This window comes from Exophiala spinifera, assembly GCF_000836115.1.
Source record: "Exophiala spinifera strain CBS 89968 unplaced genomic scaffold supercont1.5, whole genome shotgun sequence".
Lineage (NCBI taxonomy): Eukaryota > Fungi > Ascomycota > Eurotiomycetes > Chaetothyriales > Herpotrichiellaceae > Exophiala > Exophiala spinifera.
The window spans coordinates 76,280-103,400 of NW_015622517.1; the positions used below are offsets into that span (position 1 = coordinate 76,280).

The 27,121-nt window shown below is 51.3% G+C and overlaps 9 protein-coding genes across 9 annotated transcripts; 3 read left to right on the plus strand and 6 right to left on the minus strand.

Moving 5' to 3' along the window:
• Nucleotides 1-559: 559 nt before the first annotated feature.
• Nucleotides 560-1,848, plus strand: PV08_06614 (uncharacterized protein; the record flags this gene model as incomplete). Its single annotated transcript, XM_016380948.1, has 5 exons — nt 560-727; nt 784-1,024; nt 1,162-1,379; nt 1,433-1,637; nt 1,700-1,848. 5 exons carry the CDS (start codon nt 560-562, stop codon nt 1,846-1,848), a joined length of 981 nt encoding a protein of 326 aa, XP_016234050.1.
• Nucleotides 1,849-2,742: 894 nt separating this feature from the next.
• Nucleotides 2,743-4,506, minus strand: PV08_06615 (uncharacterized protein; the record flags this gene model as incomplete). Its single annotated transcript, XM_016380949.1, has 1 exon — nt 2,743-4,506. One exon carries the CDS (start codon nt 4,504-4,506, stop codon nt 2,743-2,745), a length of 1,764 nt encoding a protein of 587 aa, XP_016234051.1.
• A 2,173-nt stretch (nt 4,507-6,679) lies between these two features.
• Nucleotides 6,680-12,213, minus strand: PV08_06616 (uncharacterized protein; the record flags this gene model as incomplete). The annotated part of the gene is made up of 2 exons (XM_016380950.1): nt 6,680-11,710; nt 11,758-12,213. 2 exons carry the CDS (start codon nt 12,211-12,213, stop codon nt 6,680-6,682), a joined length of 5,487 nt encoding a protein of 1,828 aa, XP_016234052.1.
• A 1,291-nt stretch (nt 12,214-13,504) lies between these two features.
• On the plus strand, nt 13,505-14,350 carry PV08_06617 (formyltetrahydrofolate deformylase; the record flags this gene model as incomplete). The annotated part of the gene is made up of 1 exon (XM_016380951.1): nt 13,505-14,350. One exon carries the CDS (start codon nt 13,505-13,507, stop codon nt 14,348-14,350), a length of 846 nt encoding a protein of 281 aa, XP_016234053.1.
• A 678-nt stretch (nt 14,351-15,028) lies between these two features.
• Nucleotides 15,029-16,184, minus strand: PV08_06618 (uncharacterized protein; the record flags this gene model as incomplete). Its single annotated transcript, XM_016380952.1, has 4 exons — nt 15,029-15,400; nt 15,456-15,673; nt 15,732-16,003; nt 16,060-16,184. The coding sequence occupies 4 exons, from the start codon at nt 16,182-16,184 to the stop codon at nt 15,029-15,031; spliced, it is 987 nt and encodes a 328-aa protein (XP_016234054.1).
• Nucleotides 16,185-16,615: 431 nt separating this feature from the next.
• On the minus strand, nt 16,616-18,566 carry PV08_06619 (uncharacterized protein; the record flags this gene model as incomplete). Its single annotated transcript, XM_016380953.1, has 6 exons — nt 16,616-17,336; nt 17,444-17,626; nt 17,723-17,835; nt 17,924-18,058; nt 18,166-18,370; nt 18,445-18,566. The coding sequence occupies 6 exons, from the start codon at nt 18,564-18,566 to the stop codon at nt 16,616-16,618; spliced, it is 1,479 nt and encodes a 492-aa protein (XP_016234055.1).
• Nucleotides 18,567-19,807: 1,241 nt separating this feature from the next.
• PV08_06620 (uncharacterized protein) lies at nt 19,808-21,772 on the minus strand (the record flags this gene model as incomplete). The annotated part of the gene is made up of 2 exons (XM_016380954.1): nt 19,808-21,414; nt 21,478-21,772. 2 exons carry the CDS (start codon nt 21,770-21,772, stop codon nt 19,808-19,810), a joined length of 1,902 nt encoding a protein of 633 aa, XP_016234056.1.
• Nucleotides 21,773-22,381: 609 nt separating this feature from the next.
• PV08_06621 (uncharacterized protein) lies at nt 22,382-24,124 on the plus strand (the record flags this gene model as incomplete). The annotated part of the gene is made up of 6 exons (XM_016380955.1): nt 22,382-22,603; nt 22,653-22,710; nt 22,760-22,823; nt 22,877-23,543; nt 23,599-23,765; nt 23,815-24,124. 6 exons carry the CDS (start codon nt 22,382-22,384, stop codon nt 24,122-24,124), a joined length of 1,488 nt encoding a protein of 495 aa, XP_016234057.1.
• Nucleotides 24,125-25,090: 966 nt separating this feature from the next.
• On the minus strand, nt 25,091-26,680 carry PV08_06622 (uncharacterized protein; the record flags this gene model as incomplete). The annotated part of the gene is made up of 1 exon (XM_016380956.1): nt 25,091-26,680. One exon carries the CDS (start codon nt 26,678-26,680, stop codon nt 25,091-25,093), a length of 1,590 nt encoding a protein of 529 aa, XP_016234058.1.
• Nucleotides 26,681-27,121: the final 441 nt, after the last annotated feature.

Consider the following 27,121-nt stretch of genomic DNA (forward strand, 5'->3'; position numbering starts at 1 on the left):
TTGCATTCCACAACGCAATGTTTTGGCGTCTGGCATGCAACCTTCTTTGATATTCCCAGTGAGTTGCCAAGTTTTGCCCGGGGTCCGACGGCTCATGATCTATGTGGCTGGGATACAACATTCCTGCAGCTTCGCGGGAATGCACTTCGCTGCCCCTTGGGCTCTACCAAGCGACCGTTTCAGAGCACGGACTCACCTCGCCTTTGTCGCTGTGTGGAAAATGTACAAAACCACCACACTCTCCTGGCTTGTCGAGGTTGAAATCCTCTCCCTGAAACAAGGAAAAGTGGCCACGTCGGACCAAGACCTACAAGACATGGACAGAACAAAGAAGCCGTCCTCAGGAGCAGGCACCGCCATTTCTCCATTTAAACATGGACTTTTCAGCCAACCTCACGGAAGCAGAAGACCAAAAGTCCCACCCAAGATTGAGCAGACAACACCACCAGATCCTCACCGTCCGATACAGTGTAGCGCTTGTGGTATGCGGAATATATTTGTTGCAGGTCCTCGCCACACGTACAAAGAGGGTTGCTCATATTCGGGATCAGCTCGCGAAATGGAACCCGATAATCCTTCACCGCGGTACACGACATTCTCAGGAGTGACACTTGACAACGCACAGCTAGGCACACTTTCCTCTTTTCACGATCTCGATGATGACGGCGCCGTATCGGGAGTGAGCGATGAATATGACACCTGGGTAAAGGAGGTTGGCGGATCGAAGGTAATCAGAATCTCTTCCCTCAAGCTTTTGATGTCCTAGCCCACTGACACACACAGGAACTTGAATCTCTTGTTGAGATGGGTCTCGCAGCCGTCCGTGTCAGAGTCGCCAATGCCCATCTGCAGGGTGAAGCCAGACAATCCATGGACCTGTCTGGTTTTCGTCTCTCCAAAGATCTGATCGTGACATGCGCCCATTTCACGGACTGGGATCTGCCAGGAAACAATGTCGATTTCTTCTTGAATGGACAGAACGGGGGTTTCGAAGCAGTTCAGAGACACTACATCAGACCAACAAGTAAGTTGTTCTAGTGACCTGATTTCCCACATCTCATGGGCGCGACGACTGACCCCATCTAGACCACAAGCATCGATTCGGTCTCCGACTCTAGGCAATCCACAAGGATTGGGACATCGCGATCTTCCGTATCACAGATTGGCCGGAGAAAAAGGGCACTGACTCCTTTGTCGAGAAAGAGGACATCCACTTCTCAACTCGGGAGGAGCGTTCCATGTTGCGCGCGGCCCCATCTTGGGGATGCTGGTCAGTTGGCTATAACCGTGCTGTCAATATGAATGAGTTCCGGGAGCGGTTCAAGTCGTTCTTCAACAGACGTAGCCACGAAGAGAAAGCGATGATTACTCAAGAATGGGTGAGTTCGACTACATATTTCCTCCAGCTCTCCATCCTGACCATTTCCAACAGAACTTCGACGATGAATGCCAACCCGAGTCAGAATTCCTTGCACCAAACACGCGAACTATCAGCTTCGGTACCAAGATTGAGCACCCGGATATGGCCAAAGAACATCAAGAGTGTATTGAGTTGAGTGCATGGTACGGGCGCTCCGGCTCCATGGTGTGCACGAAGCTAGATAAGCAAGATGCAAAACCAAAAATCATCGGCATCAGTAAGTCACTCGCCCGCCGTGAAATGCCAAGTAGATGTATCTCTAACACATTATTCCATCAGTCCAAGGGGGTGAAGATTCCCCCGATCGCAACTTCATCTTGCTTTTCAATACCGAGATGAGCGAATGGTGGGAGGCAGCTACCGACTTGAGAGAGAGCTCAGATCCAAATCCAGTGGTCATCAGCAAACGAATTGTGATGGGTCGATGATCATGGTAGCGCAGAGAGAATCGACGGGATGGCTCCCTTGTTTTGCTATTCAGAAGGTTGACTCGAGGCCGTTTGGAGTTATGAGACTTCGAAAACTCTTACCATGGGTTTCAGATAGATCAAATCGCAAAAAAAAAAAAATAAAAGGAAGTTTGCTTTCACTACCGTCCAGGTGGTGTGGAAGAAAGCCAGGTTTTCAAGAGCGCCGTGTCAACACCCTGACTATGCATAACGCGAGGAAGATCTTGTCTTACCTGGTGAGGCTTCTGGAGATACTCAAATAACACAGCTAGGGCGGAGGACGAGAGAGATCGTGCCCACCGCCTGTCGAGGTGTCCCAGTTCGGAACACACTTTGAGTCTCGCGCCAGCAAACGTAGCCTCGCCGTAGATGGATGGCTAGTGTCCGGTTCGAGGCTGCTCCGCCCCCCGAAGAGCGACAACTTGCTTGGCCTGAAAAGTCGTCGCTGGGAAATCCGCTCTGGTTTAGGCGGTCCGGCCGTGTCGGGCACGGTCGCGGATCGGGCACGCCCCCCCCCCCCCCCCTTTTGACGGCTAAAAGAACGCAAGTCTCCCAGAAGAATCGAGCACGTGTTGGTGGACTACGGGGAAATTTAGTGCCTCACGGTGTACCTAAGGATGGAAATCACGGGGCCTTACCCAACCAAAGGTGGAGAGAACTCATGGGACAGTAGGTATGGGATGGGTCCAACTTGCGGCTGGTGGAGTATCATGGTTGAAGACGAGGACAGGTCGAATAGTACCTGAAATAGTGTCATAGTAGGGTTGGAGAACAGATGAAAAGCCATAGCACTGGCTCGCAAACAAAACTTCGAATATCACTAATGCAGGTAGCTGCATGCGGTGAACTAGCCCGTACAAAAGATTTCCAATCTTACCATGAGCACGAACTAGGAAAGATCCCGCCAACCATGATCCTCACAAATTCCTGCCAATCACTCTTCTCCTCCTTAATGTCTTCACTAACCTCTCCATCCGGATCGTGGACGGAGAATGACAGTGCATCTAGCAGAAAGCTCCCGCCGAGCATTAGAGAGACTCCCAACCAGGCAGATACTCGTGCGTTAGAGACGCTGGCTTGGATCCTTGACACCGCAGAAACAGCAGTAGAGATTGTACTGTTGGTAACCGTCGTGTCGTCGAAGGTTTGATGGAGAGAATCCCAAGCTGCGAGATAGGCTTGGCGGATAACATTCTCGACGTATGCGTCAAGGTTATCCCAGGTCGGGATATGTGAGGCGTTCGCAAGTGTGAGTTGGGTCATCAGGTCCGGGAGAAGCCAAAGTGCCTCCTGAACCCATAGATTAGCTTCGAAAGTAACTTGGTCTATGGGCGTCTGGTCCTCGATGACATTTGATGAGACATATGCGCTCACTGCGCTCTTGGTGACACCGGCTGTAATAGAAACATTGGCGAAGGCATGGCAGTTATAAAACCACTTGTAGAGATACTGCGGGATGTTGGCATTACCGAATATGCCGATGGGAATGTTCGTGCAATCTGACTTTGGGCCGAAGCCACTAATGATGACAGTTAGAGTTTGGGGGCCGGAGACAAGTGTAGAGTGAGGAAGGCCGGTTGTGGAGGAGTTCCAGAGTAAATTGGGGTCGAAGAGCATTGCTTGACCATGGTTCACTGAGAAGAGGTCGAGACTGGTATTTACAAGGCTGAGCTGCGATGAGGCGTAGGAAAAAACATCATTGGCCACAGAGGTTGAAACCTCACTAGCTGACTTTGCCCACTCGATGTTCCGGATTCGGATGCAAGGGACGATTGAATCTAGTAGCGTTGAATTAGTGGTTAGACCATCATTGTTGACAACATGGCGACATCCATTCCCAGTCAAAGAGCTTCCGTTTCCCGAGAGAGTCAAGCTATCGGACCACGCCATGTTAGCAAGCCCTTGAGCTTTCGCAAGGACTTGTTGCCTCACGGCAACAGCTGTGTCGGAGTAGCCTGGATATTGTTGCCAATAAACGGCAGAAGAAGTAGGGTCCGTGGAGTTTACTGATTTTCTAGTGCTTCCAGGAACAGAAACCGGGTTCCAGTTCACCGCTCCTGAGAGAATAGGCGCGATGAACTGTTGGAAATGCATACACAGGTATATCGAACGGATAATCCAGCTCCAGATTTCTCGCGGTAGCCGGGAGGGGTATCTAGCCCTTAGAGACAGTCTATCGGCCTGCATGAGCGGAAGCTGCGAATGACCGATCCGTAAGGCAGTGCTATGTTTGTCGTGTTTCGATATTTGGGAACATTTCCATATTGCAACAGCCGCCCACGAGGTAGTGAAGAACTTGACGACAACCAAGCCTACCGAAACGAGAGTTGTAACATCGGCAACTCTTAGATGGAGCTTGCTGTTGAAATATCGAGGCGTTGAGGTGTCGATGGCGTTATAGCCGTTGATAGCCAAGGCCACGGTCAAGGCCAGTGCGATGCTGCCAATCATATGTGCGAGCAGGAGATACCAGCCCTTGAATGCCCACTCTGGCCGCTGGCACCATCTTCCTCGGGAAGACTCTTTCTGGCAGAATGGATCTGAAGGAAGATTCTCAGGCGCCGCGCTGTCTTGCTGGTGGTTTGTACACATGGTACTGACGGCGAGTACGGTTCTTGCATCGCCACCCCCATCCATGTCGAAGTTAGAGGACATTCTGAATATCAAATATTTAGCTATTGCTTATGGTAAGAACAAGAGGATAGAAAACGTGTTTTGTATTTATACAGACCTTGTTATCTTTTATGTTGTCGAGTATGAGGTGTGTGTTGTCTGCGCCACTGCTGCCCAGCCTAACCCATCTGTAGCACTGTGGCTTTCCTCCGGCACCAATTGCATGCGACGAGCACAATGGCGTGCATGCCGTTTGTCCAGAATCCAAAACGAGGCGCTTGCTGCCCAAACTAACCAGTTGTCACGATGTCGGGTCACATCTCGTACTTTCGTTCAAATCGCCTTTGCGGCTGAGCTGCCTTGTCTACGAAGTGTTCCACATGGACAGGGTTGTGCTGAGGAGACACCAGGAGCTTACTTCAAGGAAAGCAGCCTATACGTCGCACTGCACACGTTGATTGACGTATGCTCGATAGATACCAGCATCCCTATGACACATAACTCGCTGAAGCTGAGGTTGAGTTGCAACAGCTATAGGGTGTTAGGATCAAACCCATCGTTCTGTGTGGTCAACGTCACATACCTTCAACGGCCTCACCAGCTCCTCTCCCGATGACATAGACTCCCAGAATTCGCATGAGCCCTGTTTGGAGGCCAAATCGCTACAGATAGCAGAGATACGTAACGTAAGGCTTTCAAAAGCGATGTTTAAATGCCAGTGCCGGTGCGTTCAGCTTGGCGGAAGATTGGCTTCATTCTTCATCTCCGTACGCCATCTGAAGTCCAAACTGCGTCGTGGCAAACGGACTCGAATCTTCGATATATCTTAGTTGACATTGTCTCCATACGCGGCGGTAGAAAACATCAACAGCGGGTAGACCCAAAGCTAGGCTTCCATATCCCGACAGCCTTACCGCAGCCGACGTTTGGACAAAGTTACCCTGCGAATCGACACATACTTGGATTTCTGACGTCCTCATGACAAATCCTAGAGATCCGCAAGCGAACTAGGTAAGAAAGGGTCGGCCAACGTCGCAAAGTGGATGTAATATTGGGTTAGGCCGCAAACTTCTTTCATAGAATGCTTGAAGGTAGACCCAGGAGGGTGAGGCTTGATGCAGGAACTGCCCAAAGAGGAGGGTCCTTGGCGTCGTGGAAGAAAGCCTCCAAAAGCGGCGGGAAATTTCCCTGCACTCTTCGCTGAGCTGTAGGTACGGCGAGACTGCGCCGCAAAGCAGGAGGAGCCTTCACCTTGTGAATGGAGGGCGAGCGGCGATGACGAGAAGGTTATTGTGAAGAAGGCGAGAGAGCAACGGGTTAGGTCACACTTGTGACGAACAATCTGATAAAGTATAAAGTCCCCTGTGAAGGTAAAGCGATGAACCCCTTGGTAGTTAGTCCATAACGGCGTAGATCTTCAGGAGATAGATGTACATCATGTACTCGATCGTTCGTCTCGGGAATAGTGGTTGGGTAGGTACAACCAGGTACCTGGTAACTGATATGCTGCATACTCGGTGACTCGGTCATCACACAAACTCACAACTGTTCCTCGCTTCACCTTAGTGTTGACGAGGCTATATGCCAGCCTTGCCTTGCTTCACACATCAGGAGTCCAGGACCCACCACCAAAGAGCACTTCACTCACCACCGAATATTCAAACGGCTAACAATTCGACCCGTGAATTTTCCTCACAATCACCAAGACCCCGCAGTGATGGCTCAGGTTAAAACCACATGGCTATGTGGCGGACGTCCATTCACTGCGGCGAGCAAGGAACACACCGAGGGCCGCGGGCGAGTAAAGGAAGATAAAGGGGTTCGAATCCCCGACCGTTCGAAAAGATTATTCGCAAGGTATGAGAATTAATTAATTCTTCTCGGCCCCTTTCAAAGAGACTTCACTAACACTATTACAGATCAAAAGCCTGATCATCAGATCTCAGTGAGTTCAAACACCGGTTCAGCTAAAGTTCTGACAGGCATCAAATCGATCTACTACTTGAATCTCGTCTCTCCGGGTTTTCTGATGCCAGAATATTTAAAAAGAGTCGACTGTCGACTCTTTTCTTTTGGCCATGGATCCCACAAGAAACCGATACCACCATGACATGACACACCATCGGGAATACCGTGATCTGTCCCTCAATATACACTCACGAAATAGCGCATTGCCGTCAGTCAGTCAGTCCACCAACTACTCTCCCATCTTCCTCGTGTACTCGTACTCAATGCCCTTCTCACCGGCCTCATTTATCCTCCACGCCATTTCATCCCAAGGGATAAACCGCCGGGCTTTGACAAGGTTCAGGCTGACTTCGTCTTCCGGTCCTGTCGTGCTTTCTTGGTTCTGATACTGATACCGATAAGAGTACCCGCGGCCGCTTCCAGCATTCATCCCTAGTTTCTCGCGGCGTCGCATCTCGGCGTTCTTCTTCTGCTGCTGGGCCGCAAGCCGCTTAGCAACTTCATTCGCGTCGTGAAGGCCGACGAGCTTTCTCTTTGCGGGGTGTTTGGCCACGAGCGACTCAACGAGACGGTACACTTGCCAATCCGTGCTTCGGTCGGAGTAGTTGTCTACGCCTTCTTCATCATCATTCTGGTCTCTTCCTCGCTTCGCTGCGAAGTCCATCGCCGGCACGCTTGCCACACTCCAGCTGGTCGAGTTCACGATGTTAGGTGGATGTTCAATCAGTGATCCAAGGTACTTTGCCATCGCAACGTCGAGAGGCGTCATTCCCGTTGCATTCTCCCAGTGGAGAAGACTAGGGCTGTACTCGACCAGGAACTTCACGAGCTCGAGGGACCCACGACGTACGAGGCTGTGGAGAGGGTAATCACCGGCACCATCCATCTTCTCCAAGTCTTTGCCCTGTGAGTATGAGAGGATCAGCTTCACACTTTCCTCCCATCCCGTCGGAGTGTTGATGCGCTTGAGGTACAAAGAAATGGGTGTAAGTCCTCCGGGATCGGTTCCGGTGCATCGTTCAAGAAGCAACGATCCGACAAGACCCCGGTCAAGCATACCAAGGACGGATTGGAGCAAGGCGGGCTTGTCAAAGTCAAAAGTGTCCAAGAGGCTGTGAAGGATGTTCCTCCCGTTTTCGTCCCTTGTGGCTTGATTTGCACCGGCGGCGATCAATTTCTTCGCGGCATAGTATCGATTGGGCTGGAATGCAACGTGAAGGGGGGTACTTCCATTTGCCGACCGCAGCTCGAGGGACTCTGGCATCTTTTTGAGTAGATAATCCAGTGTCGGCTGAGAACCGTCCTTGTTGGGCACCGAAAGGATAGCAAGATGCAGAGCAAGCCCGCTGCGTGTTCCAAGCCATGCCGTTAATGACCCCTGAAGACCGCCTTTGGCTTGAGCCAAAGCCCGAATATGCTTGTCACCGCGAAATGAATCTGCAAACTCGAGGTAGCGGTGGAGGGGTGCGTCGGACAGGAAGTACTCTGTTGCCTCAAGGTTCCCTTCAAAAGCCGCGACAAGCAATGGAATGCCAAGATCAGATGATTCGGTCTTTCTGTAGTGGCCGCCCTTTCGACTTGCGTCTGCCCAGTCCTGACGCTTCTTACCATGTACCGTCAACCCTTGATAGTATTGTGGCTTCTCGTCGACTTTGACACCAGAGGTTTGAAACATCTTCTGCAGAGGTAAACCGTAACCAGTCGTTCGGATCATCTCACTTATCATCTCGAGTCTGCCGAGTCTGACAGCAAGTTCAAAGTCACCTTGGTCGATATTCATGATCTTGAGATTTTCTTCGTCTTCCTTGCGGATAGCTATTGCCGTGCCGGTCTTGATCAGAAACTTCAGCAATACCAAGTCGTTGGTGAATATTGCATATCGAACAAGACTGTGTCGACGTGTGTTCTGGATCGAATCGAAGGCTTCGTGAAACCACGACCAGGACTGAGCTGAGCGGTTTCCACGCATCCAGACAGTCGGCCGGCGATAGGTGCCGAAGGCCTCGCTGACCTTGGCTTCGTCCGCATCTTCAGCAAGAGCGCGATCAACGTTGCAATTCCACTTCACCAGAGTCTCAGGGGAAATCTTCGACTTGACGTTCTCCGCGAGAGCAACCACATCGTCAATAGTGAAGGTGTCATTGACCAACTGCGCCAGAACCTTGACCTCACGGCTGTCCTCGGAACTCTCCCTCTCGCTATAGTCACTGTCCTCGTCGTCGTCTATAGCTTGGACAGTATAGTGATACTGGTCCGACTTCTTGTCAGGCTGGTACTGAGCCGTGGCTATTTCGACAATCAAGGTGGCGAGCTCAAGATGTCCGCGAAGGACCGCAATGGAGAAGGGGCTGAACGAGCGAAGATCCGAGACTGCTACGGAGAGTGGTCGGGAGCCTTCCAAGCACAGTGATCGAACGGTATCCGAATCGCCACTCCAAGCCGCCTCAAAGAGCATGAGGTATTTGGCGTGCTTCTCCGGGGTAAGGTCGGCCACTCTGAATGAGATCTTTGTTTCATATGGCACATTTTTGAATCTTGGTTCGGGATTATACGCGTAAAGATTTCGCCTCAAGTTAACATCAGAGACTTCAACGTTGTGCAGCTCGTGGAACGGTTTAGCACCTTTGGAGATAAGTTTTTGTTCAAGTTTCGACAACTTCAACAGAGTGTCTCGGATGGCAGCATGCTTCTCCTGTGTTCCATTCTCTGCTGGTATGGAGGATGACACGAGTTGGTGTTGGTATTCCTCTCGTTGATATTTCTCAACAAGTTTCGCCTCACGAAGATCATGATATGCCGTCCAGTATTGATAGGTTCCTTGACCAGAAGACAAATACCTTTCGTCACTCCCCAATGACTTTGGCTCCTCTAATGTTGCTTCGGGGCCCGGGTGCAAAGAGCTTTCAAGAGACTTGGCCCTGTCCCGGACAAGGTCCAGTAGTGACTTGGGCTCTCCTCTCCAGTGTGCATTGGCAAGATACTGGTGGGCAGAGGTCGGTAGGGTGTTGACATCTTCTCCCATGTCCACCAGTTGACTGACGAGATCTATCATTTCCATGTTGAGAGCAAGAACGATTGGTTGTTCCACGTGTTGTTGATAGATTGTTTTGATTTGCTCGGGGTCGTCTGTAACATGTCCTTTGATGCCTCGCTTGAAAGCTTGGGCAAATGACTCCAAGTCAATGTGTGGTCGTACTCCAGCATTCAGTAAGGTCTGAACTACTTCCACCTTGCGCGTACAAATGGCGGTGGTAATAGGGGCCTTGATTGACGGACTGGAGTACCAACCTGAGACAGCCAGGAAATTGCAAGCGTTCGAAAATGCAGTGTCGTCGGCGTTTTGGAGCGTCTCCAGGATCGATGCCTTGGCATGGTCAACCGCGAAATGGATGGCTGTGATGTGATTGTTGTCTGCCTGGACTGGACTTGCGCCATGAGAGATGAGAGTCTTGATCGTCTCGTTTGCTTTCTGCAGGGGAAGCTCAAGGGCCAGTACAATTGTAAGAATTGCCGCACGGGCTGACTTTCTATCATAGCTGTCCAGTATTTTCACTGGCAAGAGAGCGTCAGCACCATATTCGTCGATCAGCAAATCGATGACATCTGTGTGACCCGCCAGGATAGCGAGGTGAAGAGGAGACAGAGGACTATCCCAAGCAAGGACATCAATGTCAAAGACGTCTGGCTCATCTTTGTCATCTGCTGCCATAGCGTCTGGAACCTCCTCTCCGCCGCGGATCTTCACGAAAGATTCTTCAGTGAAGGCTTCGTCTTCGTCTTCGTCTTCATCTTCATCCTCCATTTCGTCCACGTCTTCATCAGACTCGAACGAATCAGCGCTTTCGTTTTCCGGCTTTGAGGCTTCTTTGTCTAGGGCTCCAGAAGCTGTGGCTCTTCGCTGCTCCTTTCTCGCCTCTTCTTTTTGCGATTCTTCTTCTTCATTTGTCGCGCTCTTCTTTAGAATATGTTTCACCATTTGGACGTTGCCACGATGAGCTGCGATGTGCAAAGCCGTCATGCCGTTGTACAACCTGGAAACAAGACGAGCACCATGCTCGATAAGGCACTGGACAATTTCAGGAGTTGAGCATAATGTAGCTAGGTGCAAAGGGGTTCGGCCGGTATGATCACGTCGATTGACATCTACCACGTCCGGAGAGGAAAACCAGTCTCTCACAGCCTCTAGATCGTGGTCTACGATGGCTTGACAGAGTCTGGTGGTGTTCCCCACGTAAGCCATTTCGGTCCAATCGTCATCAGTGATGGGATTAAAGCTGCCGATAGCCTGTCTCCCAGGGTCGTCTTTGAGAAAAGTGAGGTTTCCAGAGATATAGACTTTGGTCTCCTCCTCATAAGCTGCTAGGTCAGCATCTGTTGTGGGCTGAGGGCAGAACCCACAACAGTCGTGGATCACGTCATTGACAGACCCGAAGAAAGCTGGATGGCGATGTAGTTTCGTCTCTCGGTCCTTAGGTCTGTTCCATTCAGCGTTCAGGAGCAGATCCTTTGTGAAAAGTAGCTTCTCAATCTTTTTGGCGTTGTATCTTGGCCCATACGGGATCCCTACGGTGTGGTAGTTGGACACTTCGTCTCCTTCAACCCATTCGGCAACGTCATCTGGCTGAGCGTCTTTGATGTTTCCTGGCAATTCATGCCGATATCTTTTTTGCCGTGGTAATGGTGGCCGGCCTCTTTCCTCTCGACGTTGGGCAAGGTAGGTATCTCGATCATTCGGATGAGGCAGCTTCTCTAGGACGAGCAGTCGTGCGAGACCTTGAACTCTTGTAAAGGAACGTTCAAATATTGTTGGACCAATGCGAGGACGGTCGATCGCAGGCCAGAAAACTTCGAAGCCACGGTGAGAATACTTTGACAGCCGATTCTCATACGAGGGGGATCTCCTAGTCAAATCGATTGTGTTGATCTGTGTCATAAAGGCTGCCAGCGCTCTGGGAGAGGCCCAGACCTGTTCACCGTCATACGCAACGCACGAGCAGTCAACATCAAATCCCGTCAGGATTTCAGAGATGCTCTTGTACAATCGAAGCACAATCTGGACATGGCGAGTCGGGTACTCTGAGACAATGGTGATGGCATTCTTGGTGCGGATTGTGGTGGTCTCGGCGAGGATACTATCACGGATTTTGGCTTCGATCTGTTTGATCTTGTCGATGGCCTGCTCCTCATTCAGCCCATAGAGGAAGATGTCAACGTCAGATGCGGGTGCGAGGTCTTCATGATAGTATGATCGAAGGGCTCTCTGGGTCAGATGTCAGACTCTGGCTCTCTAAGACTGGTCTGGCATACCTTGGACTCATTGTGAGGTGCATCCACTGGGAGCAAGGACGTGACTACAGCACTTCCGGCAACGACCACATTGCTCCAATCCAGGTCAACCAAAGACGACTCGGAGAACACATTGAAGTTTGTCTTGAACTCTTTGAGGGATTGCACAGTAGCCGGGGATTCGTGCTTTCTCCGAAGCTCGTCAGTTAGGGGCAGCAGATACTTCTCTTGCTCGGTGGACGGCTCTTGACCGGTGTCTCTTGCTCTTATGGTGAGAGGTGCACTGTCGAATACGGGGACTAGATAATTGGCGGTCGCCGCAGGATTATCAGGGTGTTGTGCATAGACCTCTCTGAGCTTGCTTTCGAAAGCTTTGAACGGCTTGACGGCTTCAGCGACGCCAGCTTGGGATTTTGGGTACCTGTTGACATAGTCAACGAATTCAGGGACGGGGACTGGAGGTTTGGGAAGCTCCATGATGACTTGGGTTGCTGAAACAGCTGTCGGACAATTGTTAGAAGTCTCGGTGGAGAGCAGGTCGACTGGTGGATGATAACTTGACTGTATGCCAAATGCACGAGCTTGCAAAATGAACGGTTTCGAAACAATGATAATCTGAGCGTCGCGATATTGGATTCACGTGCGATGGGTTCGTTGAGTTCAAGCAGAGTCCTGAGGTCAGTAGACATACTTATGTACCAGGGCACACAGAGAAGAGATGGCGAGAGACGGTGTAGGCACCGGCTGGCAGCCTGAGATGGTTACACAATCGCAGGCAACTCATCCACTCACATGGATCAGTCGGAGCGGTGGTTTCCTCTTGAAGATTTACCTGGATCAAAAGCTGTAGTGGTGAGAGTTACAGATCGTCGACGCTTGCTGAGTCCCCTGATATTTCTTTGTTCTCCTGAGGAATTTGGTGGAGACGGATGCCTAGACTACGGCAAGACTTGGACTCGCTAGAAAGTGAAGCGTTGCCAATCATAGACGCTGCTTCTTACCAAGACACGGAGCTGTTTCGACCGTTCATTGATGGAACCTTGAGATTGGGACACGGTTCAAACAGACAGTTTCTCTGGCCGAATTCGAGCAATTTGGTGATGATCTTATTACTTATTTCATCCGAATCACGAAGTTTGGACGTGTCAAGCTTGAAACGAAGCCCGAGAGGAGCAAAGATCCGCCGTAGAAAGAATACGGTACAGCAGTTACCCGAACAGGCTCATTTTCCTACACCTCGCCCATTTTCTTTCTGCTCTTCATCGCTCAAGTTCTCTCTCGGATTCATGGAAATGGGGGTTAATTGTATCAAGGCATGAGCTCGCTTCGTAGTCTCCCGAGATCAGTAACATGTCAACCTACCTGCACAGCTTCGCCCATCGTACTTAGGTGCTATCCCAAGACAACGCTAACCCAAAACGGCGACACCCATGGGGTACCGGCTTAAAATTTTCAGCCTTGTGAATAATGACTACGGTCTATCTGCGTCCAGCCACACCTACATCTACGACACAGCCAATACCGCTGACTCTAGTAGGATCTCGAGTACAGGGTCCAGAGTCCCGGGTCTCTTGACATGGTCCTGCTGCTCCGATCAGCAAGTTTCGCTTGTTCAGCTACAACGCGACCAATCCTGCGGCCATTAGCACAAACAACCACAACCACAGCCGCAACCACAATCCCACCTCGCTTCGCTAAGCGGGTGTGCTTCTTCTCCTCGTCGTCCCTGCAATTCAAGTCAAAGGCATCATCGCCGGTCGTCACCAAAATGGCCAACGACCACATCCTCACGCTCTCCTGCCCGGACAAACCGGGCATCGTCCACGCCGTGACCGGCATCTTCGCCCAGAACAGCCTGAACATTCTAGACCTCCAGCAATTCAGCGACCGCGACTCCGAGAAATTCTTCATGAGGGTGCACTTTGGCCCCGCCGACACGACGGGGTTCCTCGTTCCGGAATTCGACGCGCTCGCCGCCTCGATGCAGATGGACTACTCGCTCCGGCCCGTGTCGCAGAAGCCAAACGTGCTCATCATGGTGTCCAAGATCGGCCACTGCCTCAACGACCTCCTGTTCCGGCAAAAGACCGGGCAACTGCCCATCGAGGTGCCCTTGATCGTGTCCAACCACCCGGACTTTGAGCCGCTCGCCAAGTCCTACGACATCGCGTTCCACCACCTCCCCGTGTCCAAGGACACCAAGGCCGAGCAGGAATCGCGCATCCTCGAGCTCATCGCCGCGCACAAGATCGACCTCGTCGTGCTGGCGCGGTACATGCAGGTCCTCTCCCCGAAGCTCTGCGAGGTCATGTCCGGCAAGATCATCAACATCCACCACAGCTTCCTGCCGTCGTTCAAGGGCGCCAAGCCCTACCACCAGGCCTACGACCGCGGCGTCAAGATCATCGGCGCCACCGCCCACTTCGTCACCGCCGACCTCGACGAGGGCCCCATCATCGAGCAGCGCGTCGCCCGCGTCGACCACAGCATGACACCCAAGGAACTCGTCGACGAGGGAAGCAATGTCGAATCCCAGGTTCTGGCCGCCGCCGTGAAATGGGTGTCGGAGCAGAGAGTCTTCCTCAACGGACACAAGACTGTCGTGTTCAACTGATCCACACTGAAAAAGTCGGCGGTGCAATTCCAGTACACGTGCATTAGATCTAGGCCCGAACTTTACTTTCCTCCCTACTTTAGCAGCAGGATAGATAAAAATGTAGAGTGTAGGTATGTGGACACGAACAAAAAATCGTTTGCTGTTTGGCAACTATGTCTCTGTTTTTACCTTCGAAGTGTGTTATAGCATCATCCCAAACATCCTGGGGAAAGCCGCGGCCTCCTCAACAAAAGGAATCAGAGAATGAAAGGAAAGTCCCCAGACCTAGGCCAGAATTTGTCGAACATATTATCTGGATTGCAATGGAACACCCTTGCTGTCATACTAGGACTCGATCTGAAACCATTCTGACACCCTCAGCTAGGCACTCGGTACTGGATTTGGACAAGAAGTAAAGCTGGTGCTGTCGAGGTCATGAAGATTGAATACCGGCACACCCCAATCAGCATCGTCAAATCAAAGGGTGGAGTCAGCTCGGCTGCTCCCTGAGGACCCGACTCTTGGTCGAAGCATACTGGTGGTTTCCGAATAGCAGGGCGAATTGGTGCCGAATCTGCTCAGTGGCGATTTCCAGAAATATCACCGCCTATGTGAGTGGTCGTCAGACCCGATCAACAGAGATGAGAGATACCAAACAGAAAGCTGAGTGCGAGTTCCCACCGTTGAGAACTCCGACTACGCCATCTCGGTATCATTCAACCAGGGATGCTCTAAGGCTTGACGTGCTGTGATCCGCTTGGTAGGGTCCAAGCTCATCATTCCCTGAACGAGACCCTTGAACGTCGTGTTCGTGACCTCCGGCCATTCCGAAAATGGCTTGTAAGGGATGTAGTCGGCGCTCCGCTCCTCCCAAAGCATCCCCAACACCTGGCAATTGACTTCCTCGTCGCCAACGTGCTTCATGAGCCCATTTAGTCCTTCTAGGTTTCCGAAGTATGAAACCTGACACTGCAAGCGAACAAGGTGAGGAAGTGCACCCTGTGCTTGGTGCTTTCGGAAATCATCGTCAGGTCCAAAGATGGCGCGTCCGAGCATGGCGTAGATGCACTGGGTTTGCACGTTATAGGGTGTTCTAGTTATTCAGCTTGAATAAACCACTCACCACGGCTCCAAAAGTGAATATATCAGACGGTTTGTTCAGTTCAGCCTTGAAATGTCCCTCTGGGCTGCGCCAGTTGTCATTTCCGGCCAGCATCCCTTTGATGCATCTGCCTTTGGGAAGATGAGCCGCATTTTCCAGGTCGGTGACCTGAACCTGCTTAACGGTTATTTCTTGACCGTCTTGGTGGCAATCAACCATGATGTTGTCCGGTTTGAGATCTGAAAAATGATTAACACCGTGTCGCAAGCTCAAGGGACACAAGGCCTTTTAAGATACCCAGGTGAACAACATCCCGGTCGTGCAGTTCGGCAATCCCCTGCAGACTGGTTTTGAGTATCTCCTTCCTAGCCTTCAATGGGATTTGCTTCTTGACTAGGTTGAGGAAGTCGTCGTCCAAATACTTGTAAGCAAAGACACGCTGGTCCTGGATTGTGTCAAATGGTAACCGGGCGTACGAAGAGTTGCGGAGTTTGGGCCATATATTCTCGCAGAAGTTGGAGAATATCTCTTTGGGAATGTCTTTCAAGACAAATCGATCTTGTCCCGACCTGTAAGTTAGTGTTGGTCAGCTTGGGTTGGATGTGAGTCTTGTGGAGGCTCTTACGTCGCCACCCAAACACGACCCAGGTGTGGCCTCTCCTGAACCAACTCTCTGAACAAATAATGACACCCGGAAGCTCCGATCAATTCAGTTGATGTAGAGACCAGTTTAGCAGTCTTTTCGAGCATCCTGCGACTGATGGATGGCCCAATACTACCGAGAGCGCTCGAGAGTCCCGCAAAGAGTGAGAGGCGCCAAAATCGGTGTTCTGAGCCTAGCGCGTTCCCTCCAGCATTAAAATCACTCACTTGCCGTCGTGCGCAGTGAGTGGATGAATACTCTCGTGCAGAGTACAAAAGACAAGTGAGGGTGAGGGTTCAGGCTTAAGGGCCCCGGGAGGTAAGATGGACACATCCTCATATGGTTAGCGCGCCCCTTTCTATTCCATCACAGATGAAGAGCTCCTTGCTCACAACAACCTATTCCGGACTAACATTGGGCCTTTGGTGTAGTCCCACGTTGGAGGAAGGAGAGTCTATTTTGGTACGCATATATACCTGGCCACACATGGCCCTTCCATCGTTCCAAAAACGGCGTTCTAGAAAAAGATGAGTCTCAATCACTGCCAACTTTTCCCGTACTCATCAAAAGCAAATTTCCTACCCGGATGGTCCTCTCTCAGTTTCCATGCCCCGGGAGCCCCGTACAAATTCTCTCTCGCGGTGGCCCCTTCAGCCGGATAGTCTTGATCATATCCCCTCTTCTCTAGCTCTGGGACCAAGAAATCGACCACGTCCTCCCACGCCCCTGGCACAACGACATGTCCGATATTGAACCCATCCACGTCCCCCTCGTTAATCCATCTCTCCATCTCATCCGCGACAGTCTGGGCGCTGCCCGCGAGGAAGGTCCCACTGCCGCCGATTGCCTGGAAATTTCCAAGGTCTCTCGGTGTCCATGTCTCGAATCCATCGGGCTTGTGGGTGAGTGCTTCCACAGCACGCGGGCTCAGACCGACGTACAACGCGTGGTCTTTGTCCTTGGGGAACTCTTCGTCCAGGGGAAACTTGCTCACGTCGATCTTGGAGATCCCGCAAAACAACGCCAGACCACCCTCGGGAATGGCGTATTTGCGGTACTCGGCTAGTTTTGCTTTTGCTTCTTCGTCCGTGGCGCCGAGGATCGGTGTAAATTGTACGAAGAATTTCAGAGAACGGGGATCTCGGCCTTGAGACGCCGCCAATTTGCGCGTCTCGTCGATCTTGGTACGTACGAATGCGGGAGATCTACCGCCGATAAAGATGCATTCCGCGTGTTTGGCACCGAATGCCGCACCGGCCCTGGCAAAGAAGAATCAGCATCGCGATCGCGTGAGCCTCACAAGCTATGGCAGTGGCCGTTTGATGAGGGGAGGGGATGACAGAGGCATGAGTTTGACAAAACGTACGGTGACATCCCAGCCTGAAATAGCACCGGCGTTCGTTGAGGTGACGGGTCCACCAAGTGTGCGCTCACGCACTTGAAGAAGCGACCTTTGTGCGAGATCTTCCGGACCTTGGAAGGATCGGTGTACGTTGCGTGTTCAGCATCTTGAATGACGGCGTCGTCGGCCCAAGAGCCCTCCCAGAGTCTGACAATTGTGATTTGGCGGTTAGCACATGATGTACCTTTATGCTTTTGAACTTCGGACTGTGTCAAGTATATGAAAGGGGAATGGCGAACGCACTTATACATCAAATTAAGATATTCCTCGGCCATTTCATATCTCAAATCATGTTCCGGCAACTCTTCGAGGCCCACTGCTCTCGCTGCATTGTCGGACCAAGATGTGACAATATTCTAGCGAAGACACGGCCAGGTTAGCGGTGGTAGATTTCCATACTGCATGCTTGCAGCTTTCCGAGAGAGGGGCAGAATGTTGTCTTACCCACGCAATCCGTCCCCTGGTAACATGATCCAAGGTCGAAAATCTCTTCGCCAACAAAAAGGGCGGTTCAAAGGTCGTGCAGGACGTGACCCCAAACGCTACGTTTTTCGTCACGGACGCCATGGCGGAAATGATCTGTAAGACAAACACAAACCATGTCGTTAGTATAGTCTCGGGTATACCGATTCCGAACGCAGTTATTGGCTCTTTTGTCGGTTCGTGTCAACGTAGACAAAACTCACCACAAACGGATCATACATGGGCCACTGAGTGCCTGCGCGGATAGCAGGATCATGGCTCCCCGCGTAAATGTCATGGGATCCAAAGTTGTCCGCGAGAAAGAGGGCGTTGAATTTCCCGCGGTCCAATAGCTTCGCAAGATCAAGCCAGTATTCCAATCTATTCTTGTATTTAGACTTGTCGATTGGATTGCGCCATTGGCCTGGACTGTCACAAGTCAGTCCTCAGAACACCATCGAGCGAAAACGAAGAACGTTATATCATGGTGCGTCTTTCTGTACCTTATGTGTCCGATGCCATTCATATCAAAGGCGTTTAGAAGAATTCGTTTCTTCTTCGCTTGGCCGTTTGTGACTACACCGGGCGCATGCCGTTCGGGCAGTATAGAATTCGTAGTCGCCATCGTTCGTGTAGGGTCAGGGGGGGCGAAGTCAGATCAAGTCCAGGAAGGCCAAATTACAGCGGAGGTAGATGGCAGAAAGTCCCAGGTCTACCCAGATACCGACAGTGGCAACGCTATCTTTCGACAGCCACGTGGAATTATGCAATGGGCAAATCTTTTTACTGTGTGAAAAACCGAGAAACCAAGAAAGCATCGTCCTGACGAACGACGGAACCCACAAACGTACTTTGTCGTTCCCAGGTGCCTGGAACCGCGTTACAACCACGTGTGAAACCTGCAAGAGCATCCGATATCGCTTCTTGGATCCCATATCATAACACTGACCCCATCCAAAGTTCTTCTGTAATGGATGTCGACATAGCTATTTCGTATTGCACAATGCGCGCCATACACCGCTTGGCGCCAATGACAGCAGCGATGGAGACAGCGATGGCGATAGCGTAGACTACGAAGACAATGTGTGGTTATGGCCGCAGCAACAGGAGACAAGAGACACGGCACGTACAAGATACGAGATTCAAGAAATAACAATGATACTAGACAGTGGTATCCGGTACCTACTAGCTAGTGGTTGTTGGACGTTTGAGTAGTCTTCCTGACAGGTGGGGCGCGACCCACTAAAAAAGTACCAAAACCGGCAACACAGAGATATGGGCTCGAGGCTACCTGGTCACGCAATTCCAACGCCCCAAGTCGTCATGTCGACCAAACATTTCGCATAGATACAGTATGCCGTCTTTATTGGTGCTTTTGCCTTGACCAGACATGGGAATTTTCCAGATATGGTGGAGAAGGAGGCCAGGATACACTTAATCTAAGTTCCAACATGTGGCCCTCGCCTCGTCTTTGTTCTCCTGGGGGGTTGATTCGATTGGACAGTCTCGAGCCTCATTCAACAGCCAGCCCGGCTTCGACTCTTCCACTTGCCTCCTTGAGACAAACTGAAAGACATTACTCGTATTAGACACCTTGGAAAACCGGCAGCCTTGATTCCTGAGTCAGGAGCCCGAGGCCCTCAGCCCCCATCTCGATTCCAGCCGGTTTCCCACAGAGACCCACACCTGTCCATCCAGGAACTCCAAAGGACATGGGACGAAATAGGAGACTGGTAAAGTTACAACAATGGTAATGGTTGGATGTAAATTTTCCCGCCTTCTACACTATGTACATCATCATGTGAAATCAAGCTTGTACTCGTAGACATTCCTTCCTAATGGACAGGTACCGACATTAAGCATTCATCACACCACTTCCTCGTGTAAACGTCTCAAGTCCACCTTGCCAACTTCCGTCAGATAGTCAGTCATAGCATCCAAGTTGTTCGCCCTGTCAAGAGCTGTCCTGCCATCGCCCCAGAATCTCAAGAACCGGTTATTCTTTTCCAAGTCGTCCAATGTCATGGTGGCGGCGGTGGTGGTCCCTGCGGCTGCGTCTACGTCTGGACCAAACTCGTCCCCATCTCGTGGGTCTGCAAAGACAAAATCCTCCCATCTGGGCTCAGACAGAACTTCCAATCTCTGTCTGGTCGTGCCGGGAAATCCAATCACGTTCCTCGCCTTGCCCGTGTTCCCGCCCAGTTTGAAGTAAGTGCGGCATCCGTCGTTAATGACCGAATTTTCGAAATACCGATCAACAACGACGCTGAATTCCTGCGCCGCTCTTGGCGAGGGGCGGATGGCTTTGTACCCGTGGCGCTGGACTTTGCGGATCACGCGTGCAATGTACGTCGCAGAGATTTCGCACTGGTACGGCACAGTCCCACCGAACGCGTTACCCTGCGCCTGCAGCACAAAGAAGTAGTTCGGCATCCGTGGGGCCATAATGCCCAGGTACGTCTCGGGAAACCCAATCTCTCCACCTGGTCGCCAGGCCTGGGACAGGTCCTGGCCTTTTTCATCGATTGTGGGAAATCGCGGATAGAAGCCATCTCGGAATCCTGTTGCGAGGATGATCACGTCGACGTTCCTCACGTTTCCATCTTCAGTTTCCAGGCCCGTAGCCGTCACACGGGCTATGCTGGTGTCAACAAATTCGACCTTTGGTCCGATGAGCGCCTCAAGGTATCCGGGGGCTGGTGTGAGTCTCTTGCAACCTGGTGCGTAGTCCGGAGTCAGGCGAGCGAGCCACTCCTTGTCTCCCTTCAAGCGTTGCAGCATTCCAGACAACAGACTTTCGCGGAGTTTTTGGTTCGCTTCACTTCCGATCGTGGCAAAGCGGTTGTTGACACCTCCATAGTGTGTCTTGTCTAGGTCTTTTCGATACGCCAGATACTTCTCGGGGTGATCGCGAAACGACTTCTTCTCTTCCTCCGAATAGATATGCCCGCCTGGGAGTTCCTGGGAAGCCTCAATCAGGCCTTGACGGAACGTTGGACTGACGTACGTCTTTGACCGGACGTAATGGTCGATGTGTGCCACTTCAGGCAAGATGTTGGGTAAAATCTGCTGCCCACTGGCGCCGTTTCCAATCACAGCTACATGCTTGTTGCGGAGATCGACGTTGGCATTCCATCGGGCTGTATGAATTACGGTTCCTTTGAACTCCTCCAGCCCTTTGAGATCCGGATAGTACGGCTGGTTGACTCGTCCAGGAGCAGAAACAAAGAAGTTGGCTCTGTCGGTGAAGATATTACCGGAAGCCAAATCTTTCACTTCAATCGCCCACTCATGCTCCTGAGTCAGCCATCTAGCAGAGAGAACTTCATGCGACAGTCTGAGATTAGGTTTGACACCATATTCTTCAGCTACCCTTTGGTAGTATTGCTGAATCTCTGAACCTGGAGAGTAGTACTCGGTCCAGTCAGTGTTTGGCGCGAATGTCAGTTGATACACGTGGGATGGCACATCACCTAGTATTGGTCAGTGATGCAAGACGATGATAACCAGATCCAGGAAACATTTAAGCAACATACATCGAACTCCGGGATATGTGTTTTCGGCCCAAGTCCCTCCCACTTTGGCATTCCGGTCGTAGACAGTGTAGGTCAGATTGTTGACCTTGTGAGACAACAGGACAGCCGCAGAAATGCCCCCAATTCCAGCACCAACAATGATAACCTTGACGGGTCTCTCGGGAAATGTCACCGAGGGAGTATCTTCAACCTCTATCTCGGTCAAGGGTGTCTCTAGAACGTCGAATGAGCTCCTCAATGAAGCTGTGTCGGATGGACTGGGGGCAGCAAAAGTAGCCTCGATGGTACTTGCCATGGTTTCTGCGGGTTTCTTTCCAGAAGGTCGGTCTAATGGTTCCTTGATGAATAAAAAGAAGGCTTCAGAAGCCGGTTGTCTGGTAAATGCCAGCGTCCAGGAATGGCTTAAAAAGGTGAAATCGTTCAGCTAGCGTTCTTTCCACCTCGGGTTCTCTTCAATGCATTCACAGATCAGGAGAGCTTGAGATATTGATACCGTAGCGGGTCGAGAGTTCGAGTAGCATACTGTACCCCTCCTGATACGGTGCCTTGTGGGTGTCAAGACTAGCTTGCCGAGAGTGCTATAATGTCCTTAGCCCTGCTCCACTACCAGATAGTCCAAAACAGTGGCGGACTTGCTCGCATGGCGTGCTTAGTGTATCCATCCGATCGTCGGAGATAGAGTGAGAGGACAATCGTTTGGGTAACCTTAGTTCAGGGTCTAGGATTTCTCCCTCCAACGGTTGCTTGACGCAATCTGATGGTGTGATGGCGACAGAAATACTATGGGTGCTTAGAAAAGAAAATGGTATAGCCGTGGTTGGTATAAAGACGGAGTTGACCAGGGTCATTGTTCATTCCTAGTGGTACATACCTTTTCTCAAGGCGGCAACCTCCAGTAGCAAAGATGTCGAAAGAGCAGGAAGCCATCTCGGTGACCGCTATTCGAGACTCCAGTCCCGAGTCGAAGGAGCATACCCCGGTGAACAATCCATATGGAGCGAACCCAAATCCTTCGAAAGAAAGGAGCTTTTTCGCTTGGTTCGACAAGAATGACGGCCCTGCAGAGCGCAAGCTGATACTGAAATTGGACTTTTTTATATTGTCTTTTGCATGCATGGGCTTCTGGGTAAGTGAAAACAACGAAGCGTCAAGATGAAATTTCTGATGTAAAGCAGATCATGTATATCGATAGAGGTATCCTGGGTAATGCCTATGTCAGCGGGATGAGAGAAGGTCAGACGCCGGAATGAGCCAGCCATGACAAGCCGCTGATACCTGATAGACTTGAAGTTTTTCGGCAACCAATATGTGCAGCTGACGTCCATTTTCACCGTCGGCTATGCAGTGTAAGTCAGAAGCCATGCGATCGAGGGAGACGGACATCTTACTATGCTTCCAGGTCCATGATCCCATCAACCCTCCTTGTCACCAAGATCCCCGCCCACATAGTCCTTCCAGTGTCGACTTTCTCATGGGGTCTTTTCACCATGCTCTCTTTCTGGGCGACTCGCTTCAGCCAGTTGGCAGCTTACAGATTCCTTGTCGGCCTTTGTGAAGGGCCTTTCTTTTGCACGATTCACTACTGTCTTGGCAGCTGGTATCGCCCTGACGAGCTCGTTCGACGAGCTGGCATCTTCTACGTGTCTTCAGGGGTCGGAACAATATCCACAGGTTTGATTGCCGCAAGGATCTTCCAAAGTCTGAACGGCGCACTTGGACATCCTGGTTGGAGATGGATGTTCCTAATCGCTTCAATCTGCACGTTTCCGATTGCCCTCTTCGGCGCTATATTCTTTCCTGGAGCGCTCAGAGGCAAAAAGCGATGGTTCCTCACGCAAGAAGAACACGATATTGCGATTGAGAGAATGCGTTTGGTTGGTCGCAAGCCTCCCCAAGGACTTCCATTTGCCTTTTCTTCCGTGAAGCGCTTTGTTGGCAGGTGGCATTTCTGGGTGCTGATCCCATGGAACATCATCTGGATCCTCGGAATGGGTTGGTGGTCGAATCACATCCTGTGGCTTCGTGCGCAACCACAATACAGCACGGTTCAAGTGAACAACTACACGGTAAGTGATGCAAAGTAAGAAAACGTCGGAGATTAGACTCACTGACAGTGTTTAGGCCATCAGCCCTAGCTTGGGAGTTGTGTTCATCTTCTCCTTCTCATGGATCGTTGACAAATGGGGCGAGAAGGCGAAAATCCCCCTTTTTGGGTTTGTCACATTCATGACATTCATGGGCTCCCTTGGCTTCGTCATATATGATCACTCCTCTTTTGCTTGGAAATGGTAGGTCATTGCCTGGCGCTTCCAGGAAAGTAGGCTAACTTTGCTTCAGGTTCGCCGTGTCCATCGGGTACATGTTGGTCTCCCTTTCACCCGTCATCTATTCTCATGCAAATCTCGTCTGCGCCGCAGATGCGGAAGAAAGAGCATTCATAATCAGTGCAATGTTGGCCACTGGTACAGCCTTCAATGCTTGGGTTCCCCTCCTCGCTTGGCCTACAGTACAGGCCCCACGATTCTTCAAAGGATACGTCCTCACCTGCGTACTGCAGCCAACATATTTTCTCTTCAGTGTATTTGTCTTTCTTTACTCGCGACGAAGAACCGCACAGGAAGCAGCGAAGAAAGTACAGCAGTCCTAGGTGATATACCAATATTTGAGGCTGGGGCTGGGAAGGTCATGAGTATTCGATCGTGGCCATGGTTGCTGGATCTCATGAAGCTTGGATAATGTCATGGTGGTCCGGTCCTCTGGCTCCAACACGACACCGTCGGAAGTACTACCCCCTAACTAGAATCGGCCGAATCTCGCCTATGGTTGAAAGAAAATCAGTGTACATGAAAGCAGAAATAGAAATGTCAGTGGCTCGAGCCCGTCCTAGGGCGAGATTTCGTGGGTGAAAGAGTCATTTGCGACTGAACTGAAGATCCGTCTATAGGTCTTATTGAGCTCGATAGCTCGATACAAGGTCGAGGAGCAAACCTGCTACCCAGAACGATCTTTCTGACTTGCTCAATGTACAGAGCAGCCAAATTCTTTGCTGCTGGCCGGTCAGTCACTCCAGGTCACGTGATACCATGTGATGGGACTGTGCGCCCAGGTCGGCCCCTTGCTATATCTGAGAATATACCCAGTGCTTCTTAAGAGTTCTTTCAGCCTCAATGCGGATATTGCTCGTGAATTCTATGGTGCCCTTCTCATTCCTAACTGCTGCTCATGACATATGCTTTCGATGAGCCACCGAAGGGCAGACTCGGTAACCGCGCAAATATAAATGCAGCCGGATACGCAGAATACTTTCTTGTGCTTTCCTTCTGCGGAGTCGTTCGATCCTAGGATGCCTCCTCATATGCGACCACATAGCATTTGGAGGCTGTCTGTCCTAGCTTCGATTGATATCCAACTTGCAAAGAGCAGTATAGAGGACTTGGAGTTTCAGTTTGAGAAACTCTCCATTCTCAAAGGGGCAAGTGGCCTCATCTTGATTAACCCTAGTTGATAAGGTTGTTCGGTGGTTCGAGAATGCACTCATGATCGGTGCACCTCCACACAGGCCGATGCTTCGGTCATTGTTTCTGTCCACAGCCTGGAGACCAGTCGTTCCACTCTATTTCAGTCCTTGGCTGCGTTTCCTCACATCCTCCATCTCAGCGAGCATGACATCATTGAATTCCTCTGGGCTATCCAGGTAGACATGATGACCAGCTTTCTTGATGATGACCACCTTGGCAGCGCCCTGGTCTTCAGCTACTTCGGCTTTTGACTTCCCTTTCAGGGCTCGCTCACGTTCGGCGTCGATCTTTTTCTTTGCTGCATATCCGCCCTTGACATCCATCCAGTCGTTTTCGCCATACATCAGCACAACTGGTAGACCCTTCTCGAAGGCTGGTTCTGCTGAAGGCTCACTACTTGGAAGCGGCTGCCGACCGACGCCATGAATCCGTCGAATCAATGGACTTCTGGCAAAAGCACCAGGAGCCAGAATGTAAGCCAAAGCGTACTCTCCGCTGCCCCGAAGCCTAAACAAGCTATAGCTGTAGTCGTGCAGCGCAAGTGCCTCTTCATAGGGAAGATGAGAGAAGCGTCTACTCGTCCAGCCTGAAACCAATCGTGGTCCGAAAGGACCAGTCCACCGAACGAAACTGAAGGGCGAGATATTTGCGTCCCATAAATAGGTCAGCCACCGGGGATATGGCCGTTTGGGTGGAGTAGATGCTCCTGTCTGATCTGCCGGAAGACGATTGGGGTTGGGATTCTGTTGGGCCTGCTCTGCTTTTTGACGAGCATTCAGGAAGTTATTATTGTCTTTGTGTGCCGTGCTTTCGGTCTGCTGGTCTTGGGTAAATTCACTCTGAAAGGTCGACTCGGGCGGCTCGGGCATTGCGGCATGGGTGGCATAGGGATCCTCCGGGATACCAACAGGCGACGCAAGGATAAGTTTGTTCAGTCGTCCCGGATACTTCAGCGCATAACATACGGCCATGTAGCCACCCATCGAATGGCCAACCAGAGTCATTTTGTCGATGTTTCGTTTGACGCGCCACTCTTCCAGCGAATCGATAAACCAATTCTCTGCCTCTCTTATCTGTTCCTCGCGCGCCTTGGCCTTGATCTTGAATGGCGGCCTAGACGAGCGGCCCATGCCCAGCATATCTAGGGCGTATAATTGCCACCCCTTGGCCCTGGATAGAGCTTCAAAGTTCTTGTAGAAGAACCCCAGCCCTGCTCCATAGCCGTGCAAGATAACCAAGTTTTGGTCAGCCTCTTCTCCCGTCCGTTCCACGGAGAACTCATTCAGAGCTCTGTTCTTGCCAGACAAAGTGACCATGCGCGAATGCCAGGTCCGCGGGCCATAGGGGTCTGTGATGGAGTTTGTTGTGATGGGCGCTGCTTTCGCAGAGGGGGATGTGTCGACTACAGACAAGGTCGAAGGGTTTTGCGAGGGAGGTTCAGACCCCGTCTGGGTGTGTGTAGGCGGCGTTTGTAGGTAGGGTATGAAGGACAGCACCTTGTGTTCCGCCTGGGCCGCGGGAAGATTGCTCCACCACTGACTGAAGCCTTCTTTATACCCAAGAGGAAACAGGTTCTCAAATCGACTCCGGCGAGGGTTCTCTGCGTTGGCTCGCTGTCTGGCCAGAGGACTCTGCTGGCTACGGGCCTGCAGCTCGCTGTCGGACTCGGCAGCGTCCGCCGACATGGAGGGCGGACGGCGAGAGGTGGGAGGGAGGTTCTCGGACTCGCTCAGGGTGATTGTCGATTGCTGGCGAAAAGGAGGAGGTCGGAAAAGAGCTGTGGTTCTTGGAGTCGCCTCGAGGAGGGTTGAAGGCAGAGATGGTCTCATACAAGAAGAGACTGGGGTGGGCGGGACAAAGGGCAATTAATACGCTGATGAGGTCAGGGGAGGCAAGCCAGGCAACACAATTAAGGAGAGGATATCCGCAGCGGAAGTAAGCTAGCGAGAGTAGTGAGCAGTGAATGGTATCGTAATAGACTGAAACGCGAGAGAGAGCGAGACGAGGCGAGTTCGCGCATAGAGAGAAAAAGAGACGATGGTGGCTTGAATTCGGAAAGATTCAAGTCCGTCCCTCATTCTACCGAGCCGCAGCGATGCCATTGACTTGGGTCCCGAGACGAATAT